This window comes from Pelodiscus sinensis, chromosome 3, assembly GCF_052426305.1.
Source record: "Pelodiscus sinensis isolate ZL-2025 chromosome 3, ASM5242630v1, whole genome shotgun sequence".
Classification (NCBI taxonomy): Eukaryota; Metazoa; Chordata; order Testudines; family Trionychidae; genus Pelodiscus; species Pelodiscus sinensis.
In genome coordinates this window covers 202,308,193-202,331,255 of record NC_143054.1, presented here as the reverse complement: position 1 = coordinate 202,331,255, position 23,063 = coordinate 202,308,193, and the positions used below count along the sequence as shown (strand labels likewise).

Here is a 23,063-nt window from a genome sequence, read left to right as displayed (position 1 = left end):
CACTGTTCATTCGCAGCGCACGCATGCGCAATGCGGCTCTTGTGCATACGCAGTACGGGGCTGGCAAGCGGTTTTTGCCGCCATTTGTCAAGGCCTGAACATGGACCTCGGTGGAGGATCAGAGATTTACAAACAACAGGACAATGTAGCACTGTAAAGACTAACAAGATGGTTTATTAGGTGATGAGCTTTCGTGGGCCAGACAAAAGCTCATCACCTAATAAACCATCTTGTTAGTCCTGTTTTTCGTTTCAGCTAGACTAGACTAACACGGCTACATCTCTATTACAGATTTACAAAGCACTCTGTGCACATTAAAGTACCTGGAAGCTCTGCTAAGAGACAAGTAACCAACCCCAGCTCAAAAGGGGAGGCCATTAGGGTAGAGAAGTAAAACTACTTGTTCAAGGTCACAGAAGGAACCAGTTGCAGGCTGGGATAAAAGCGCCAACCATATGAAATTTAACTGATTTTTGTAACCAGGGAAAGGCAGCCAGCCTAGCCAATTCTTGCAATTTGGTTGCAGGTCTCATGCTATTTTATGCTTTTCCTAAAGCCCCAGTTCCTGGCATCAGGTGATTAAAGCGGGATCTCAGATTTCATTGTGAGAGCGAGAGCAAGCGAGCTATTCCTTGTGGTTCTGGAGGAAGGCTTGAAAGGGTGACCTCTCCAATCTCAGACACAGACAGACCCCTACCGTGTGTGATTCATAAGCCAGCCTCATGACTTCGCAAGGCTGACGGCACTGGGCACAGCCACCAGGCCCATCCACACGAGACAGCTCACCGTGCTGCCTGGCCCTGTGCGATCTGCCAATGCAGCACGGACAGGACTGGCCAGACCAGTTAAGCAGACACAGTTGAGGACTCTTTTCTAAGCTGAAGAGCATAAACGTGATCCTCGTTCTTGGAAGGTGGCCACGGGGCTAAAGCCAGGGCTCCAAATGGAAATTTGGTGGGCAAACAAGCCACAGAAGCAACTGGGCAATGACGCGATCAAGGGTGTGCTGTGCATCAAATGCCTGCAGAGCCAGTCCCATGCTAAGTTCTGACCACACCTGGTCAGTGCCACTAGGAGGGCTTCTCCCAGCTCCTGGCAGGACCAAGGAAGCCTTCTGGGGTGGTGGAATGCAGAGGACGTGATGGGGAATGTAACTACCTCAACCTGCACTAGTTGCTCCATTCGGCCTCTGGTTTTACGGAGTGAGATTAACAAAAGCACGGAAGGGACATGGGCAGGCAGTTTTCAGAGCCAGGCACCCAATGGCTGAAGCTCTCACACGCTTTCGTCAGGCTAGAACATTAACGAGAGTTGAAATCAGTGTCAGGAATAGTAACAACCCTAACATTGCCAGCCAATGCTAGAAGGATGGCTACTCACTGCTCAGGCTTGGGCTAGGGCTACGAGAACCTGGCAGATTTTTTTCTTTGGCAGAAAATATGTATTAGGCCCAAAATGCCAGATGTTTTATGAAAACCTGACAGCCTAGAAGTTTTTGATAAATGTTCTTCAGATTTTTAAGCAATTTCAAAAGGAAACAAAATACGTCATTTTGGAATATATTCAAGAGTTTAGGCAAAAAAATTTCTCCTGTAAATTTTGCACCAGCTCTAATTCTGACCTACCATCCCAGTATAAGCTGAGAGCCAATGAACCCTGCTTGGCCTTTCGCTTAGATGGAGTCGGGCAGCACGTCCACACCGAGCTTCTTTCAGCTGTGACTGACGCACAATGACTCGCCATTCTGCCAACGTGCTGTTAAACTGGAGGAGACCTTGCTCAGATGGGCAGCCAGCTAGCAGCAAGAGCCACTCCAGGGAAGCCCCACGCAAATGGACGGGCAACTCCTGCTGCTTTAACGCAGCAGACAAGAATCACCACGAGACACTTGCTGCATTTCAGTAGCAGGGACAGTCTGGAGACTAGACCCAGGAACTCCTGTATTCACACACGTCCCCCTTTCTGGAAAGACGAACTGCCAAAGGGACCTGGCTGCACTCACTGGACCTCATCATCAAAGCAGGGAATGGAGGTAGAGGCCTTTCCGCTCTAGCTGCAAACTCCCTGCTATCCCAGGCCAGCGCCCCTCGTAAAGAGGCAGACAGACGTTCCCGTCATCACGAGCAATCTGAACCGGGTCCGAACTCCAATTTCCCCTCACTCATTAAAATTTCTAGCTTCCGGAGAACGCTTTGAACAAGCTTCTGTCTCACACTCTGCTTTGATACTGTAGCTTCGCTCCTCCTAATGTGCTAACGACCAGCATTCGTTAGCTCGCTGCGTGCTGGGGCAGTAATTGCTACCAGACTAAGACCAGGACAACAGCCACTCGGACAACAAACAACATGTCATTTTACTTTACACTTAATGACCCAAAGACAGGCTTTAGTTACGCATGTCAGCAGAAGTCTGGATTTTCCACTCGTTTCACAGGCCACGCTTTTCACTGCCCCTGCCTGAACAAAGGGACAGTTTGACCTGAGGAGAGGCTGGAGGGCAAATGCTCTCCCCTCCCAATCAGATCCCACGGCTCCCCAAGGGACCTGGGGGCCTGAGAAGAAACCTTGCCTCAAGCAGCTACTACAACTGGGGAAGGGAGAGTTTGAAGCTGGTGCAGCAAAGAAGCAGGGAGCCTGCCCTGCACCCAACCCCCCAGCGGGGGGGCAGGGCTGCGATCGGCGCTGGGAGCCCGTGGTTGGGTGCAGAAGCCGGGCAGGGGCGGGGCAGTGGCTGAAGGGGCAGGGCGCGGTCGGCGCTGGGAGCCTGTAGTTGGGTGCAGAAGCTGGGCGGGGGCAGGGCAGTGGCTGGGGGGCGGGGCACGATCGGCGCTGGGAGCCTGTGGTTGGGTGCAGAAGCTGGGCAGGGGCGGGGCAGTGGCTGAAGGGGCAGGGCCGCGATCGGCGCTGGGAGCCTGTAGTTGGGTGCAGAAGCTGAGCGGGGGCGGGGCAGTGGCTGGGGGGCGGGGCATGATCGGCGCTGGGAGCCTGTGGCTGGGTGCAGAAGACGGGCGGGGGCGGGGCAGGGACTGGGAGGCGGGGCACGATCGGCGCTGGGAGCCTGTGGTTGGGTGCAGAAGCCGGGCGGGGGCGGGGCAGTGGCTGGGAGCCTGTGGTTGGGTGCAGAAGCCGGGCGGGGGCGGGGCAGTGGCTGGGAGCCTGTGGTTGGGTGCAGAAGCTGGGCGGGGGCGGGGCAGTGGCTGGGAGCCCGTGGTTGGGTGCAGAAGCTGGGCAGGGGCGGGGCAGTGGCTGAAGGGGCAGGCCGCGATCGGCGCTGGGAGCCTGTGGCTGGGTGCAGAAGACGGGCGGGGGCGGGGCAGGGACTGGGAGGCGGGGCACGATCGGCGCTGGGAGCCTGTGGCTGGGTGCAGAAGACGGGCGGGGGCGGGGCAGTGGCTGGGGGGCAGGGCACATTCGGCGCTGGGAGCCTGTGGTTGGGTGCAGAAGCCGGGCGGGGGCGGGCCAGTGGCTGGGAGGCGGGGCCGTGGCTGGGAGGCGGGGCCGCGATCGGTGCTGGGAGCCTGTGGTTGGGTGCAGAAGCTGGGCAGGGGCGGGGCAGTGGCTGGGGGGCGGGGCACAATCGGCGCTGGGAGCCTGTGGTTGGGTGCAGAAGCCGGGCGGGGGCGGGGCAGTGGCTGGGGGGCGGAGCACGGTCAGCACTGGGAGCCTGTGATTGGGTGCAGAAGCCGGGTGGGGGCAGGGCAGTGGCTGGGGGGCGGGGCGCGGTCAGTGCTGGGGGCCCTCAGCTGGTTGCATTGGAGGAGGAGTGACACCGGGGGGAGGTGGAGAAGCCCCGTCCCTGCCCCTGCCCCTGGGCGCTGTTCCAGCTGGGGTGGAATTTCTGCTTCTTCCCACTGGGACACCCAAAGACCTGGCTGTGGGGGAGTCTCCTTCCTACCCATGGTTGCCACCCCCCGCCCTGCCATGGAGTTGCCCCGGGGTCTGCCCCTCTCTGCTTTGGGTAGCAGGCTCTGCTGCCTCCCCCTTTGATCCTAGCTTGGTGGCTCTTGGAGTAGCCACACAGGGTGTGTGCTCGGGGGGGGGGGGGGGGGGGTTGCTCAACAAATTTTTAGCCCACGTGTTCAGTATTTTTTGGGAGACCATCTGGCAACCCTACCCCCCGGCTCAAAGTAGTTTCCATTATATGCAGGGTGTCTGGTTTAGTTCAGTAGCTCTCGGCACCCCACTGTACACATTGCTCTACCACTCCTGGAGCCAGGAGGGCAGCGAATGACCAACCTGCCTTACCCGGCTCTTTAACACCAATTCTGAACTGCATTGGGCTTCTCTACACAGGTCGGGCATTCTGGTCTGCAATTCCCACCTCCTTCCTTGTAGAACCTTCTCTCATAGAACCAGGGGCTCTACACAAGTCTCCCAGTTTGCCAACAGCTAGTGCACAGAACTGCGGCTGACCATTTTTGCACTGAGCGTTGCGCACTGGCGTTTCACGCAGAAAGTCGCATGTGTTATCTTTTGATTAATACTTCTCTTTTTAAATTGGTGGGCTTCCATGGTGTCATAGAAACCAGAACGTTAAACAATGTGAATGGCTGGTTTTAATAGATTTTTTTAAGTGACCTGTTCATAAGATTTTCTTTAGACATGCATCTGCCTAGGCCCTAGGGTCACAAGTGTTAAAAGCAACAACATAATTTGCATCTTTTAATGCTCTATGGAAAAACTAAACACCCTGACATTTTAAAAAACAGAAATTTAACTTCTTCAAATTCCTGAACAAGTGAACTTTACTGCAACTTACCAGAAAACTAAAGCTTGCCCCAAATAGTAAAATTTTCATTCTGACCCTTTCTCCCATGGCTACAAAATCTTGTTTTAGCTGAGAAAACTCAATAGAACCTCTGAGTGGCACTCCTATGGATACTTCCCCATCTCTCTCCCATGCAGCAATGTCATTTCCCCCTTTTCGGCTGCCCTGTCATGAAAATTATGCCCAAACCTAGAAAAAAAAATCAAACTAGTTTTGACCTTCCCTCCCCATGCACCAATTGCAATCAAGTAAGCCCTGCCAAAAATAATTCTCTTCACTGCTAGCAGCACTTCCCTGCCACTGCTACCTTTCCCTTCGCTGTCAAAGCCAGAGCAATCATTCCAGCTGTGAGAACACCGAGGCTGAACCATCCCCACTGGCACCCAGCTGTCCATCGCTTTCATCTGAGTTCCTCCCGAGAGTGGGGCTCCCACTGAAGACAGCGTAGGGAGGGGTTGCAAAGTGAGGCCAGGGTGTCTGTACAGGTCAAGTGCAGCCCACCGCCCCATGGGGGACGCCAAAGTGAAGGCCCAAGATGGAGACAATTTCAGCCTATTTTGTCTCCTTGGATCTGTTCACCACGGAGTCAGAATTTAAAGCCAGGAAGGGCTTCCAGAGCATCTAGTCTGACCTCCAACAAGCAGCCCCATGCAGGACCCCCCCCCAATGAACCCTGTAAGAGGCGTGCTTCTGTGGGGCTCAGGAGAGATTCAAATGCTGTCAGCTGATTAGCTGTGGGCGCTCCACTAGGTTTTGTGTTTCTACTGGTGGTGCACATTCACAGATGTCTCTGTGCACATCAATTTATTGCACACATGGCTGGAAAAGATTAGAGGGAATATTGCTCAGGAGGGGAGACTATTGTGTGTCGTAGGCAGAGAACAGGAAGCACCGAGGGGCACCAGTGCCTGACGGCCCCCCCATGGCAGGGAAACGATTAGGTGGGATGCGCCCTGGTAACCTTGCACTCACACAGAGTAGAGGGAGGCAACTCCCCTGGTCCCCCCAGGTCACTGCCAAGCTAGACTGAGGGAAATTCCTTCCCAACCCCCCTGTTGATCAAGTCACCTGAGCAGGTGAGCAAGAACCAGCCTGGCTCCTGAGAGCACGCCTGCTCCATGCCACTTCGGAGCCCCAGCTCATCCAGTCAGGGGCCCCCACTGTGCTTTGGCAGTTGACCCAGACCAGGCAGGGCAGGGGTCTCACCCTCACTGCATTCCCAGCTGCTAGCTGGGCGGGGCCCAGAGATACTGGGCAACGGGAGAGTGAAGCGGATTACCACAGAGCAGATGTCTCGGCGAGACCAAGCACAAGGAGCTGGGACTGCAGTGGTGACGAACCAAGTCAAAAGGCACCTCAGAGAGCCACGTGCAAGCCAGCGCTCAGCTTTGTTTTCTTGCCCCCTCAGGGGACAGATGCCCACGCGTCTCTCTCATGCTAGAGCCTTGGCATTCTCTCCCGGCTGTCGGAGTCTGGGCGTCGGTCCCCGGGTGGAGCAGGAGGCCGGCCAGCTGTGCTGGCTGTTCCATAGACGAAAGGGGAAACAAAAGGCAGGACTGTGCAGCTCTTTAGAGACTAACAAGATGGTTTATTATGGGATCATCACCTAAGACCTAGTCCTGCCTTTTGTTTCAGCAAGACCAGACTGACGCGGCTGCATCTCTATCACTCTTATAGACGAAAGGTGTATGCACCTCTCAGGGAAAGCAGTGCCCCTGTTTTACCCAGGGTCATAGAATCCTAAAACTCTAGGGCTGGACGAGACCCCAGGAGTCATCCAGTCCAGCCCCCTGCCCAAAGCCAGACCAACCCCAACTCATCAGCCCAGCCAGGCCTTTGTCTTTGCCCTCGGGTTTCTAGGGCGTCCCAGCTGGCCGTAGATCAGCAGGCAGGTCCAGCTGCTGGCATCGCCAGCCACTCTGAGAGTCCCTCAACCTGCCAGGTGGTATTGCCAGAGGTTCCCTCCTCTCCTGGGATTCTGCCGGGGTCTGGGCCCTGGGGCTCAGGGCTGTGGATTCAGGCTGGTGCTCGGGAGACCCCAAAGGTATCAGCAGTGGATCTCTTGGCAACATGGGCCGAGGGGCTGCGTCAGATCCTACCTCAATATGCTACTGCTGGGGGAGAGGTCTCCCCACACGCAAAGGAGCCTGGCCACCCAGGCCCTGCCGACCCAGCCCCCGCAGAGCAGGGCAGGTTTGCTCTTAACCCCCAGGTGCCCTCCCGCTGAAGCCATTAGTGTCACACAAAGGGAGGCAGAAGCTGCCAGACGCTAAGTAAGGCACCAGGGATCTAGGGAGCAGGCCTTATCTGAAGCCTTTTCCCATTTATCCTCGTAATTAGATTTGCCACTTATATCAAGTTTAACAAGTCCTGCTGCCTTTGGAGCTTCCAGAATTCATTAGCACCTCTTTGCAATCTCCCACAGAGGGCTCTCCCAGCCTGCCGCTCTCCGGCGTTTGGAAGAGAAGGTTTTAATTGTACGTAATTAAATACGATGGAAAGTTCTGTGTCATCTTCAGCTCCAGCAGCGGCTCCCCATTAAGTAGCTGCCCTCATCTTCACAGGCCAGTTCCCCCCGGGGGACCTGGGGCTCCGGGAAGGATGTTCCCAGTGTAGCTAGTTAGCGGAGGAAGAGAAGGGCAGGCTGCGGCTCTGTCCAGGGGAGGGTGCAGCTCTCAGGTAACTTGGAGAGACGCTTACAGAGAGTAAGGGAGGGAGACAGCTCGCCAGGTCCACTAGCACCGTCCACAGCTGTGCTGCCCCATAGGAGCTGGAACGCAGCCAGCTGCAAGGGGCCTGTATTCCTATGTAAATGTCAAGCCATATAAGCAAGGGCAATACCGCATCAGTGTGGGGCTTGTCCACATGAACAAAGTTTATTCTAAGGCATGAATTGAAGCAGAGCCAGTTAAACCAAATGCTAACCTCAATCTTATTTCTGGGTGGATTACCCTTGAGTTGCCAGTCACCATACGCTACCCCAAAGCAAGCCCTTCTGCCATGATGTGGCCTAGGTGCATCAGGTAGTCGAGTCAACTACTTGCATCCCTTCCCCTGCCGCCTCTCTCTGGGGTCAAGGAGGGAGAGCAGGAGCCAGTGCTGGGGGGAGCCAGCTTACAAGCCAGTTGCCCCAGCACCGTCTCCATGGTGCAGGGGGGAGCAGGCAGGGGAGGCAGGCGCTGCAGTGGCTGCCAGGTGGCCACACGCCCAGCTCTTACTGCAGCAGCCCCTTAGCGACCAATCGTGTACTGGATACAAACTGTATCGAGTACACGTTCATCGTTTACTCAGTCCTTAACATCCTGATCTTGTGCCGCTGTAACGAGCTCCTGCCCCAAACGACACCACGGCGGGGGACAATTTCCTCGTCTCTGTGCTTTGTTGGGCTCCCTGCTGCAGCACCTCATTTTCTGGACTGAATTTTGGAACAGTGGCGAATTCTTAGGAGACGGCCCAGTATGGCAACAACTAAACTAGAATTCAAATTGCAGAATCCGACTGGCCTGGCTGTGGCGAAGGTCCGACGAGGTGGCTGGGGGCTGGCGGTGTGCAGCAGTTCAGCTGCTAATGTTCCAGGCCCTAAGGAAAAGCCTGGCCAGAATAAATCTTCTGTCAAACCCGCAGCTAAGAGTTGTCCCGACTGCACAGCTAGGCACTCAAGTCAGGTATCGACCAAGTCAGGGCTCTACGAGCAACATGTGGCCTTGAGCTAGCCAAGACAGGAGAACAGCCTGATCCTGCCAAGGGAGCTGCTAGTGGATTTACTTACCTTGCAAGCTTTGCTGGGAACAGCCCTTTGGGGCCCTGAGAGGTGAGCTGGAGCCATTAGCTCCTCCAGAGCACACGGGTGACGTGTCAGGGCTGATGAGCAGCCAGAGAATCAATTAATCGCCACTCTGAGCTGTCAGCCAGTGTGATTGGTTCTCCCTGCAGCAAAGTAACACTGGGCAAAGACGGGGACGGGATGGTTCCAATTCCAGGTCGGTTTCTTCTACAGGGCCAGGGAGCGGCCGATGGCCGACACGCTGTGCTCTGCGAGCCTGCAGATCCTGTACACGTCCCAGGGCGCCAGGGTGCACACAGGAAGGGAGGCTGCCCCAGGGATAGGAGTGAGGGGCAGAGGGATACAGAGCCGGAATTTCCTGACGATGAGGCTGCCTGTCTGGAACCACCTTCCCAAGGACGTGGTGCAAGGCTGGATGGAGGGAGCGTAGGGACCAGTGGAGAACTGGGCGTGCCACCGACAAGGCGGCTGAATAAGTCTCTTCCCACTGCCACTTACGGGATTCTGCGCTCAGAAAGCTTCTCCGTGCCAGGAGCCGGGTCTTTGCAGAGGGGCCTGTCCTGTGCAAATGCGTCCAGCTCCCTGATGGACGGTGCAGCCCGCAGAGGTAAGCAGCCCACCAAGAGGGGAGAATTTCTGCTTGGCTATGCAGGTGCAGGAAAGGTCTCTTGACATGCCGTTCATGGTGAGCGTGCAACAGCAGCCCTGGGAACGCCAAGTGGGGTGGCATGCTGGGAGACGGTCCTGGTTCCAGCCTGGCTCTGCCCTCTGGTCCAGCAGGCACTGAGCGGGGAGCACGCAGGCTGCAAGCAGAGAGGAGACGGCTGGACTGTCCCCCTGCGCTGTGCTCTGTACAGACCAGAGCCTGGCCCTGGCGGTTTGTGCGAGTGGGGCTGAGCTGAGGCGCGGACACGCCGCGCCGAGCGCGCCGAGGCGCCTAAGGCCTAGTCTCCCAGAGTCCTGGAAAAAGTGACAAGACTCCCCCTGCTCTGAACGGCCTCAGACTGGGCTAGCGAGAGGGCGGGGCCATGAGCTGCTGGGAGCTTGTAGCACAGGCCTGGTGCTGGGAAGCACATCCGTCCCCTCGGCCTGCTCCTCGTGCAAAGGGCAGGGTGACCTCCTTGCTTTATTTCAGGGCTCCTGGCTGTGTCTGCGCTCCTGGGGGAAGAGCTGCTGCTGACTGTGTGACTTAGTGGGGGGGGTCTGCTCTGTGACCCGCTGTGCCCCTGCGCTGGGCTGTGAGATTCCCACTGTATTAGCCGCGACACTAGGACCTAGCCACATTAGCAACACGATCGATGCCTGCGGAAACTGTGACCGCCTGCCCGTCAGGAGCAGGCTGAGGGCCCTGCACTCAGAAGGGCCGCCCGCTTTGGCCTCTGTCTTCAGGCAGCTCAAGAGGGCTCTTCTGGTGGCCAGAGCATAGGCCACAGCAGTGCAAAGATCCAGCGTCCAGGAATCAGAGGCAAGGGCTGGCAAGTGTGGAGTCCTAATGCTGCGAGGCATGGCCCTAGAGAAAGGATTTCCTCGCTCCCCACACCGCCTAGCAAGGCCATGCTGGGCTGCCAGACCCTAGCTCCGGGTGCAAGGGGGAGCACAGGCTCTGTGCGCCAGATGCTGCCCCACAGAGGAAACGGGAAGGAAAGGCAGGGCCCACTCTACCCACTGGGCTCTTGCAGACTGTCTGGCTGCACATGATATGCAAAGCAGCTGCACCCCAAAAAGAGCGAGTCTCTCCCCAGCACACCTGGGGCTGCTTTCGTGGGGGCTGGGGCTCCGCCCGAGGAGAGGACGCCTTGCGGGCGAGTTAGAGCTGGGCGGCTGCCGGCATGATGGCTTTAGCATGGAAGCAGCACAGATCCCGTGTTCTGTAAATTGCCCAAGTCCACTTCCATGGGGAGGCTTTCAGAAGGGAGCCCAGCGGATGTGTACACAGACCCTGATGAAGCTAATAACTGGTTCTCGCATGGCTCTTAGAATTATTACATAGCGCAGCTCCAAGTTCCCTTAATCAGCCACTGAGATGCAGCTGGCAGTGGTAAATTGCCAACAACAGCTCATTACAAATAAGGAAACATTCGTTTGTCAAGGACAAAAACTGTGTCAGTTCTTAATAGGGAAGCAACTAGAACTAACCATTTTTCTTCTCCCCCCTCCCCCCCCATTATCAGTTGGTACAATCTGCTTTGCCTGACAACATAACCCTGCCCTCTGCACGCCACCGGGGACACGCCATCGAGTAGAGTCCCCCGGCGGTTCCCGTGGGCAGGCGGCACACACGAATCCTGGGCCCTTACCGGTGGGGAAAGGGTGCAGTCTGGGATTCAGACCGGGCCAGGTGCTTACACATGGGAGTACAGGTGGCAGATCAAACCACAAGCTCTCCAGCTGGATTGGTGTGTTGGGACACTAGGTGCGGGCAGTCAACGGCACGCAGGTCAGGGCAGAGAACGGCACCTCTGCTGGCATGTGCCAGTTACTAACCTCCCAGTGCCTGGCCAGCAGCATGTCCCCTGAAGACAGTCCTTGCACACACAGACGGCTTTAGAAACCAGGCCCATAGTGGCTCTCTCTCGGTTGCAAGTGTCCTGCCTATTCCGTGGCTGCAGTCCCCACTGAGTAGTTCCAGCCCCCCCTATTATTTTGGGCTCCTTGAACTTGGGGGACCAGACAGCACATGTGAAAAACCAGAACGGGGATGGAGGGGGTAACAGGCACTTACCTAAGGAAAAGCCCCAGATATCAGGGGCATCCCTGTAAAGCTGGGACATCTGCCCCTACCTGAACCTCAAGTGCTTATCCTTGGCCTGCACCCCCACCCATGGCTAGCACTAGAGATATGAACAGGTAACCACCTACCCAGTAAAACAGGATCTTACACCCCTGGCTAGCACAGAGATGCCTTCCGCTACACTCCTGTGGCAGGCCCCTTTCATGCCCCTGGAGAATTTAACCCTTTAAGTAGCAGCAGCAGCAGGCGGCATAATTCACTGCTATTAGTTGCAGGGTTTATATCAAGGTGGGGAACCGCAGGCCCGGGGGCTGGATGTGGCCCCTGGCTTGCCTGGATCTGGCCCCCGAGGCTCAGGGCTCCCCCTGCCCAGCATTGGGGAGCCCACAAAATCTACTAGGCTCTTTCTGCTTCTCAGTCAGGTGCCATGCCAGTGAGGGTTTGGTTTGGCTTCTCACTTGTGTGCCGCCTCCGATGGATATTTCTCTGGGTCAGGAGCTCCCGGCCCACACAAGGTTTATAGAAAGACATATTCCCTGTAACTCCAGAGCCCTCTAGATGTTATCCGTTCCCAGTAGGGCATAATGCCGCTCCAGCCAAGAGCGCCAGGGCTTCCTGCGTACAGCATCATGCACTGTTGGGAAATCGGGGAGCCCGTACCCAGGAAGGCACAAACCACTCTGGACACCCGAGCATTTCAGCCTCTGATGGCAGTTCCTGTCACTGTACAATAGCTGGGCTTTCTGCTCATTCCTTCTCAACAGAGCCTGGTTTTATACACATACAAAACTAACTGCCCAGCAAATCCCTTTGCAGAAGCGTCCTGAGCACATGGGACTTAGGGACCGAGCCACACGGCCATAAAGCAGCACCTAAAACGCAGTGGTGCTCACCACTGCATAGAATTCAGTGTCCAGCTCAGAGAGGATCTTGCAAGCACTGTGGTCGCAGAGAGAGATGCCTACAAACTAATGAGTGGTCGGAGAATGCCCATCACATGGGCCTATTTATTAGCAGGAGACGACTATAAATCTGATCAGACAAAGCCACAGACATAAGTGCTCAGAGGTGGACTAGGCATTAGTCACCAACAGAGAAAGCCATAGGGCTGGGAGCTCCAGGAGAAGGCTCACCCCACTGCATCCCCATGCCGGGCCATGGTCGGTGTATTATGGCAATTCATAGGGACAGCCCGGCAGCCCAGGCAGGTCCTGAGAGCACATCTTACTAGAGAGAGAAGGTAGGTGAGGGACTCTCTTTGGACAAGCTTAGACCAAAAGAGACAGGAAGGGACGCTCCGAATGGCTCAAACCCTCGTCCCTCCCAGCAGCAAGAGGACGTCTCTGATTCCCTGGGACCAACAGGGCCACAGCAACACTGCCTACAGCTCGCCACTAGCTGTGAGCAAGGCAGCAGGGATGCAAGATAAGGCAGGAGTCAGCTTCCTGAGGACACCAGCTCTTGACCGCTTCTCAAATGTGCATTGGTTACCTTCCTTCCACACGCTGCCTGGTGCGTCACGGCCACACTTGCTGCCTTTCTGCCACAGAAGCACAGCACACCAGAACTGCAAGGGACCTCGAGAGGTCACTGAGTCCAGTCCCCTGCCCTCACGGCAAGTCCCAGCACCATCTAGACCATCCCTGATAGACGTCTATCTAATCTGCCAGTCCACACTGCGTGTGAGTCTACAGTGCACGCACCTGCCCTTCACGCAGCCCGTGCGAACCCAGCCAGTGTGCACAACAGCAAGGGCCCTATGGCCAGCGCTCTGTAGGTTTACCCCCAGCTTGCTGTGCACAAGCCCATGTGAAATAGCCGCCGCTATCACATGCCTTTTACAAATGTACATTCCCCTCGCCGACCAGCATGGAGATAGTTGCCAATCCCTCCGTATCCCACCACAGGGGCTGAAGCCAGGAGGCCGGGGTGCGGTTTCCATCGGATCCAGGCTGTACAGTTTGGTTTGATGGTTCTCAGCACTGACACTCCTCAAATTCTTCCTGCACCCCCGTGTCCTCCCTCTTCCAAAGTAGGGTTAGATGCTGCTTTCTCCAGTTTGCTGACTGGCTCTCATTGCTCCGGGGCTCCTCCACAGGAAGGATGCATGAGACACAGCAAAACAGCCTTGTTTTGGGGTCCCATGCAGTGCTGCCCTTAGTGTTATTCTTCCGGGAGTCAGTTCCACACCATGAGCCTTGTTTTGCTACCTCCCCCCCAAGTGGAACCCACAGGAAAGCCCATGAGAGGAACTGTTTGTACCCAGCACAACACCAACACCTGGAGCAGCCTCTCTGGATGCAGTGAGCAAACTGTGCTTCACGGCCCTGGGCCGGAGGGGCAGGGCGGCTGCACACCAGAGATTCCAGCGCCTCCTTTCCAAGCGAGCGGAGCCCCTGGAGACGCCCTAGCTGTAGGCCCAGGCTGAAGCTGGTCAGTTGGGTGCAGTTCTTGTACCCATGCACTCTCCGGCCAGCTGTCAGCATCACTCAGACACCTCCGTCTTTGTGGGCGCCGCTTCCCACCCTGTCTCACAAAGCTCAACAGCATCTAGCATGTCCCCTTTGCAGTGGCAACCTGGACCCCCAGAAGGCCAAGGAAGCCATGCCAGGAGAGAGAGAGGTTACCCCACTAGTGGGGGCGTGAACCCGGACATCTCCTCATCTCACCAGGTCCGATTTGCTGCATGGTTGCATTGCCCTGCACTGCTGTAATTAATTCACCCCTCTGCAAGCAACACCGGAAACAGGCTTCACGCCCATCACCAGCACAGCCTGCCGAAATAACCACTTATTTTGACTAGAGCAAATTTTCAAAGGGGGTTTCTGAACATAGGAACCATGGCCAGAGCCACAAAAGGAACTGGACACTCAAACACCTCGTTAGGCGCCCAAGCACAGACCACTGGCCATCCCAACCCACGGCTCAGCTGCTACCGCCTCCTGCAGGTGCCTGCGCTTCTGCTACTGGCCCATACAAGACCACACCAGCCCTGATGCCGCCTGGTACCTCGCGCTTCCCCTCGCCCCAGGGGGTTTCACACTTGGTGTATTTCTTCCCGCCCATGACAGCGGGCTGGAAACAGGCCTCCCCTCCCAGCTGAGCTTCCCACCGCCAGCCCCGGGTGAGAGCTGGTCCACTGCCTAATAGTCAGTACTTCTGGGGCAGCGACTTGAAGGCACTTCCCCCTTGCTCGCTGGGGAGCACCCTGACCGCTGGACAACACGCGCGCTCTCTCTCGGGCGACGCAGTCACGCGCGCTCTCTCTCGCAGTCTCAGGCGACGCAGTCACGCTCGCTCTCACCCGCGCTCTCTCGCTCTCTCGCGCTCTCAGGCGACGCAGTCACGCTCGCTCTCTCGCGCTCTCAGGCGACGCAGTCACGCTCGCTCTCTCGCGCTCTCAGGCGACGCAGTCACGCTCGCTCTCTCGCGCTCTCAGGCGACGCAGTCACGCTCGCTCTCTCTCGTACACGCGCTCTCAGGCGATGCAATCACGCTTGCTCTCTCACCCGCTCTCAGGCGATGCAATCACGCTCGCTCTCTCTCGTGCACGTGCTCTCAGGCAACGCAGTCACGCTCACTCTCTCTCGCTCTCACCCGCTCTCAGGCGACGCAGTCACGCTCACTCTGGCACTTTCAGGTGATGCATTCACACTCACATGCTCGCTCTCTCTCGCGCGCCATCACGCTCACTCAGAGCAAGGGAGAGCGCTGAATTAGGCACCGCGCAGCGTCAGGAGGGAAGATTAAGCCCGGCTCCCCAGCAGCAGAGCGGCTGCATAGGTGGGATGGATTCCCTGCCCAGCCAGCAGAGCAGGCAATGGAGTGAGGTCTCTGGTCACAGGGCAGTGCCCAGGCTGTGCACTGTAAGGGGAAGGGTTTCCCCTGGTTTCTGCGAGCAAGGCTGAGCGCTCCAGGAGAGGGCTCACCCCACAGCCCTGCCCACTGCCTCGCGTTAGCAGCTCCCAACAATTCCCATTCTCAGGCACCTACTTCTCCACCCTGCACAGCGAGCCTGGCACAGCCCCTTGTAGCTTGACCTGAGCCCCTCCTCCTCCCACGGCAGCGGATTATCAGCGCGCCGACATCCCGCCGCCCATTCCCCTCGACTGCCAGCAACAAGGGGCTGGCACGTGGCTATGGAATCCCATGCCCCTCCGACAGCCGACCCCAGCCCAGAAGCCAGGCACGAACGCAGGTACCAAGGTACGGCCCTGCCAGAGCCCAGGCACAGAGCAGAGTCAATAACCAGACAAAAATCTGGGCACAGACACAGGGTCTCTCTCGCCCCTCCCATTCAGTGCGAGAAGGCCAAGGGGCAACGAACTCGACATCCGCCCCAGCCTACCAAGCGGTGGCCGACGCCTGCTGTTTGGAACCAACATGGCCTGGTTGGAAAGCTCCCCAAATGCCTCCGTTCGACTGACCTAGTTCATCCTGTCTCCACGGATGCGCCAGGAGAAAATCCCATGCCCACGAGTCACTTGATCGAGTCTTGCTCCTGCTGATTACAGCTGCACTCGGCCAATCAGAGCACAGAAAAATAGCCCGAGGCGGCCAATCGCACGAGAGTGAATGCACAGGAAGAGAACACAGCTCAAACAACTTCCTGGGCAACATTTGTGCATGTGAAATTTTCAAACACACAAGGCATTGGCAGAAAGCCTGATTTCTGACCCCGAGGCTGCCAGTCTGACACCTGGCATGAGGCTTAAAATAAGCTTTAAAGACTCTTTATAATTATTTTTGGTCTCCGTACCTTCAGAGAAGTCAACGACCAAGAGAGACACTGTCGATTTGTACGGGGGATGCCTGGTGTCTCACCAAAGTCGGCATTATCGATTGGCCATCGCACCCTAGCCAGCCTCTCCAGCTCCCATGGGCAGACTGGCCCAATGCCAGGAGCCGCTCCCAATTCTACTGCGCTTTTGCAGAAGGAGACTGCTCCATAGGGGCCAGCCTAGGCACATTCGCTTTAGAAAGAGCCGGGGCTGAGCACAGTCAGGTTTGTGCCCGTTCGGCACCAGCCCTGCAAAGGGTACGGTAGAGGCAGAGGCGCGCTCGCTCCGAGACGGCTCAGGGTCATTTACGTTCTCCACACACTGCAGTAATAGGCCCAGGCAGGGATGATATTTTCAGTGCTTAACAGCAGCATTTCTCCCTAACCACTTCTGCATTTGTGAACTGTCAAACCTGGCTGCCTTCGCCGCACCCATTCCTCGGGGAAACGCCAGAACACCTTCCGTGATGCCACCGGCAGCCTAGGTCTGCAGCACTTTGGAAAAGAGCCACGAGAGACACTTTCCAGAGTACATGGGAGGTGTGCCCCTGCAGATTGGTGCATCGCACCGGTGACAAGAATGTGCTTGGCTCTAAGCACGTTCACGCGCAGTTGGGATGAGGGGAGGCGACCAGGCTTCAGACTCTTAACACAGGCCCCTCCCCCAGTGGGGTAATGACATCTGCCCACTGCTGCCCTCCATCTGCATCTTCTCCGCTCAGCCACCTATTGTCTACACCCAGCTTTGTGAACCCCTTTGTCGCGCGCACACACACCCTCCTCCACAGTAGGGCCCCTGTGTATAGAGCCTCCTCTAGGGAGGTCCACCACCTGCCATGCTTGTGCAAGGTCTGTTGCACTACTGCTGTAAATGGGATTCGGGGCAGTGCACGAGGCTGTCAGGATCACGACACACCCCGGCTATCATTTTGCACAGGTGAGGGATGTTCAAAAGGAGGTACTTACACAATCTCGTCGTTCTGGAACTCAAGCTCTCCACAAGTATCTTCAAAGTCCTCTCCGCCTCCTCTGGCCGAGCCTTCGATGGTTTTGTAGGGCACGATAACATTTCCTCGTGCGCCGGATGTCCGCAGCACTTTCACGTCCATGGTGCCAATGCTCTCGCTCACGTGCGTGACTGGCTCCTCAAAGGTGAAGATTCCTGCATGGTCGTCATCAAAGATGGTAACGGTGGCAGTGGAGGGCGACCCCAGACAGGCAAGCGTAGGGACGAGATTGGCCTTCAGAATGCCTTCATCCAGCCCCTCTGTGCTCACTTTCACATTGCTGAGGTGAACCAGGAAGTTCTCATCCTCCTCAAAGATATCGTCGTCAATGATGCCAACACGGATTTCTTTCTGTGTCTCGCCTGGCTTGAAGACCACTGTTCCCTCAGTAAACTCGTAATCAGACCCTGCGTTGGCTGTGCCATCTTCTGTTCTGAAGTCAACGTGCACAACGTGGACCAAGTCGCCACCTCGGCGGACGACGGTCAAAGCTACCGTGCCGCAGTTCTCCAGACACTGGTAGGTGCTCTGCTCGAAGTAGATCTTACTGACGGGGTCATTTTCCACCACTTCACAGTTGACCTCATGCATGCTGACAGCTTTCCGGGCCTGATCCGCGGCATGTCTCTTCAAAATGTTGCCAGCGCCCGTCATCAGCCGGGTGGCCTGAATGCGATAAAAGGCTCGGCTCTTTTGCTGCTGGCTCAGAACCTGGTAATTAGCTAGCTCAATCAGTTGTTCGATTTCTTTGTCAGGGTGCTTCTGCTTCAGCTCCTTCAGGATTCTAGCCATTTCCCTCCGGGCTTCCTCGTCATCTTGGTCCTTCTCTTCCGCCTCCAGAACCAGCGTGCCATCTAAGAAGTTCTCCACATGGGAGTTAACCACTTTGCCGTCCATTTCAATGTCAGCTTTGGATGACGGTCTGTCGCCCTCATGCTCAATGATCATGCCACGCTGTTTGCCAGCCCTGTACTTCTTGTAGACATACTTGTAAAATAAAAGCCTTCGGTCTGCCACCCAGGCAAACACCACACAAATGGGAAAGAAGAAGAAAGTGAGCAAGCTCTCCCAGACCTCCACAACCCCAGGTGATATGACAGATAAAATAAGGTAAAGCCAAGTGTAGGCAAAGATGCTCCATGCTGCCGTCACAAAAAACACTCGCAGGTGCTTAATCTTCCTTATTTCTCCATCCGGCACCACATAGACACAGATCGCGATTATGATGAACATGTTAAAGGCAGCACTTCCCACGATGGTGCTCGGGCCCAGATCCCCTGCATGGAAGCCATGGCCGCATACTTCAATAACAGAAAGCAGGATCTCAGGGGCTGACGAACCCAACGCCATCAGGGTTAGGTTGGACACAGTCTCGTTCCAAATCCTCACTGTGGTTTTGCTGGTCTCACCATTGGGCTTCTTGATGGTAATCTCCCTCTCTTGGGACGTGATGACTTCTATAGAGGACATGAAGCGGTCAGCTATGATGGAGACACCTAGGAACATGTACACCATGGCTACAAAATAGACAGTAGCTCTCGCAATTTTATCGCCAAATGACGGGTCTTGGGGCTCCCAGATAGGTAAAATGACACCTTTTTTGCAAGTATATGTGCCAGTACAATCTGTAGCATTGTTTGGCTCTTCTTCTTCAGTCGGACTTTCTGCATAGGCTTTGTCCACATGGCAGAGCAAGAGGGTCACAATGCTTAAAAGGTGAAAGCCTTCAGGAAAAGCAGGTGAATGACTTAACCGCAACATGATAGCTGTGTGTGTCCAGCTCCCAAACGTCTTCCTACCTGCAGGCACAAAGGAAAACAGCATTAATCTATTATTCTATTGATATCTTATGCATTAAATTTGCAAAATCTACATTGAGTTAGTTGTTTTGATAAACAAGTGCATCTACAAGTCCAAACGGTTATAACTGAATCCCAACACTTGCAGATTCACCGTGCACAAGTGATTTACAAAAGGAGAATTACTAGAACAGTAGGATGAAGCTAGCTTCTGAACCTACGTACATGTTGGTGGCTATTGCCATTTCTGAAGCAATTCTCTCTTGCTGTTGTGCTGTGATGTGATGTGCCTCATCTTCCATCTTGTGTAGGCACAGCACGGCACAGCACAGCACAGCGGAAACATTTCTATTTGCAAAAGTAGGATCAAATAGCTTCTCGAAATTTTGACCAGCTCGGTCCAATATTATTTACTCCTGCAAAATATACAAGTGAAGCCTAGAGAGATTGCCACCGGGATCATATTCCTCCCAGGATTCAATTCCACAAGCAAAATGAAGTCGACATTAAGGTGGTTCCACTGACCAATTGAATTAGACCCTGAAGTTGCAGGTTTAAACTCAACTCTGCTCCTCAGGAATACACCTTCTGACAGTCTTGAATGATACTGAGGAAATCACATATGAGGGTAACAAAACTGAGCCACACTTGGCCTCATCTGGTGAAGTAGGATTTACCCACAAAAGCTGATGCCCTAACAGACCTGTTCATCTCTAAGGTGCCACAGGACCCCTTGTTGTTTTTAAAGTTATTCAGGTTCCTGGGGATTGGAGGAGACGACTGTGAGAGGTACGGGGAGACTTGAGCAAGCAAGGCAAAGAGGTAGCAGAAGGCAGAATGCGCTCAGGGCTGTCAATTGTACATGTGTAGGGCTGGAAGGGCCCAGGCGAGTCCAGCCCACAGCTCCGAGGCCAGACCAAGTAATCCTAGCCCTGTTTGTGTAACCTGCTCTTCCAAGCCTCCGATACCACCTCCCTAGGCAGTGCAGCCTGGAAGTCGTCATTTCAGCTGTGCATACCCTGGCTTCTTCTGAATCCCTGCAGCCACTCGGCAAAGAACCCTGGAAGCCACAATGACACGGGTGGAGCCCGCTGCGCCGTTTGCGGCATCAGCCAACAAAGATGCACGGCGATCTAAGGCTGAGATGGAAAATACGGGAACCGTTCTAACGCCACTCTACACACAGGCACAATCGTCTCCCTGGAATGCTGCATTTGCGTCTGGTGCCCAGTTTGGAAAGGGAAGTAGCAGAAACAGTGGGCTCTGAAATGGGTGACTGCAATGACAGTGTCAAGACTATAGAAAAACCCCACGTGGAGAGAGGGACCAAAAGGACTGGAACTGCTCCGGTTAGAAAGGACGGTGGGGCTACAAAGAGCTCCTGCTACTCTGGAAGCAGATAAAAGTCTTTGGGGCTACAAATTCAGGGAAAGTGCTGCTTTGATCCAAGTGATTTGCAGCAAGCTCTCTTCTTTTCATGCTCCACAGGAGGGGCTTATGGTTAAGCAGCCAAAATCTCCGGTAATGATGTTTCAGGCTGTTTGTAGAAAATTAGAAAAGAGTGGTCATAAAGGAGACTATAGCGCCTATTGGATTACATGCCACTTCGAAAGATGATGCTTTTCCCTTTGATTTTTTTTTCTTACCTAGCTCGACTGTTGGCTCTAAATAAATAAGAGTTGGCAATTTTGTCTCATGCTTCTTTGGGGCAGGTCAGAGAGATAAATGGGACACGTGTTAAAGGTGTTGTCATAACAGACTGATTCAGCACCAACATTGTTTACTATCAGTAGAGCCCTGCAAATTCACATATATCTGCTTTATATCCAGAGGTATCCACAACTGCAGACATCAATGCGGATATTCGCAGCTCATTTGTGCAGATACAGATGTGAACACAAGTTTTATATCCATGCATAGCTCTAACTATCGGTACATCTGGAAGGTTGTAATTTTTTAGATTATAGGCTCAAGGGAAAATATTTGGTACATAAGCAGACTATACGGTCTTTCTAAGGCCTAGTCTACCGTGCGCGGTCTATCTAAGCTACACAACTCCAGCTATACGACTAACGCAGCTGAAGTCGATGTACTTAGATCAGCTTACTTCCTGCAGCGTCTTCACTGTCAGACACCAGCTGACAGTCTCCCGCCAGCTCCCCCAAAGCGAGACGTGTAGGTGGCATGCCGAGGCAATGGGAGCACGCTCAGCTATTCATTCACATCTGTACTAGAGGGGAACCGATCTGTGGGAGCTCTATCGCTGCCTGTCGAGCGGGACGACATGCCCTTAGTCAGTTTCTCACTGCAGGAGCAGTTGATTCCACATAACGGACAAAACATTGGTAATATTAAAATGTGTTTATTTTAGTAGATGTGGACATGTTTACACACAGGGGGCAGGGTGTCAGTACATGCAGGGAGCCAGCTTAAAAGCCAGCTCCCCATGCATAGCGCCTCCCCCTTCTCCCCCCCCCGGGGGGGGGGGGAGGGCAGGCAGCTCCCCGAGCTGGTGTTCACCTCCCCACTGCTGCCGCTGATGCAGAGGCAGCAGGGAAGGGGGGAAATGCGTGTAACCATGCGGGTTAACTGACGAGCCCAGGCTCTGTTAACCATTTACATTGTCACATCCCTACAAAGCATCCACCTGCCTTCAGCCGGCTGATTCTCTCTTTGTGGCCAATCAGACATTTGCACAGCCACAATGATTCACATTGTTCTGCTAAGAAGCAACCAGTCACTGTGAAATCCCCTTGGCATGAAGAGCATGCAGGTGGCTGCAGTGCAGTGGTGGGCAACCTGCAGTCACATGCAACCCTCTGCGGCCTAGGGACCCCCTCTCTGTCCCTCCTTCCCCTCACGCACTGGGGCCCCGCAGCCCTGCCCTTCCCACTCCCCCTCCCTCCCAGCACAACGGATCCGCTGAATCACGCTCCTCCCCCGCCCTCCCTCCCAGGGCTGGAATGCTGCCAATCAGCTGCTCTACAGCTGTTCAAGCTCTGGGCAGGAGGGGGAGGAGTAGGAAGGGTGGGGCTCCAGTGCCCCAGTGTGCAAGAGGTGCCTGAGGGATGGCAACAGGCAGGGATTTTTGCGGGGCTGCAGGTGGAGCTCCAGTGAGGTGAAGGAGGCCACTCAAGCGGCCCACTCTCTATTCGGGCTGCCCATCACTGCTGGAGGGAGAACAGAAAGGCTTTGGGGCACTGGTTTGGGTTACACAGAACAGGAGAGTCTCATGAAGGGATGTGAATGGCTACAGCTAACCACCCGCCCCTGCTTATACCACGTTTAACCGGTTACTGATCCAAGGGGGTTTTACATTCCTAGTCTCACATTTTGGACCAGCTCCACAACCTTAAGAGGAGGCAGGCATAAGCAGCTTTAGCAAATAAAGTTCTACTACAGCAGATTAATGAAAATCCCTCCAACTAGCAAGCTAGTCCATGGAGCATTTCAGTGCTGGGTTGGGTTTTTAAAATCCTACTTCAGTAGACCGCTGCAGAGCACACATCGGAACCATCTTTCACAAGTTCTAATCGGCTGTTCATGTACAAGAGCGATCTTTCATTTTTCTAGAGATGGCTGCCAATAAAGATTGTGGAGCATCCCTGTAGAATCCAGGTGGATGCTTTGAAAAATGACAGGTATCAAAATGAATGTTACATTTCAGGATTTCCTTCCCAGGAATGGAAACCAAGATTTGCACTATTGTCTGTAGCCATGAGACTGCCAGGCTCCACAGGATTCACACTCCCCTACATAAAGGGGCCCCAAGCCCAGTTTAGGACCTTGGCTGCTATTGCCATGCAAATAATACATCCAGGCTACGTCTACACTGGCCCCTTTTCCGGAAGGGGCATGTAAATTTCACTAGTCGTCGTAGGGAAATCCGCGGGGGATTTAAATATCCCCCGCGGCATTTAAATAAAAATGTCCGCCGCTTTTTTCCGGCTTTTAAAAAAGCCGGAAAAGAGCGTCTAGACTGGCCCCGATCCTCCGGAAAAAGTGCCCTTTTCCGGAGGGTCTTATTCCTACTTTGAAGTAGGAATAAGACCCTCCGGAAAAGGGCACTTTTTCCGGAGGATCGGGGCCAGTCTAGACGCTCTTTTCCGGCTTTTTTAAAAGCCGGAAAAAAGCGGCGGACATTTTTATTTAAATGCCGCGGGGGATATTTAAATCCCCCGCGGATTTCCCTACG

At 54.9% G+C, this 23,063-nt stretch overlaps 1 protein-coding gene across 9 annotated transcripts in view; it reads right to left on the bottom strand.

The window, feature by feature from the left end:
- SLC8A1 (solute carrier family 8 member A1) overlaps positions 1–23,063 on the bottom strand; it is a 308,938-nt gene that overhangs the window by 251,056 nt on the left and 34,819 nt on the right. For all 9 annotated transcript variants that reach the window (XM_089777614.1, XM_089777615.1, XM_089777613.1 and 6 more), the window contains exon 2: positions 17,029–18,868. In XM_089777614.1, coding sequence (XP_089633740.1) covers positions 17,029–18,830 — 1,802 coding nt within the window. In that variant the 5' untranslated portion in view covers positions 18,831–18,868. The remainder of the gene's footprint in view (positions 1–17,028; positions 18,869–23,063) is intronic.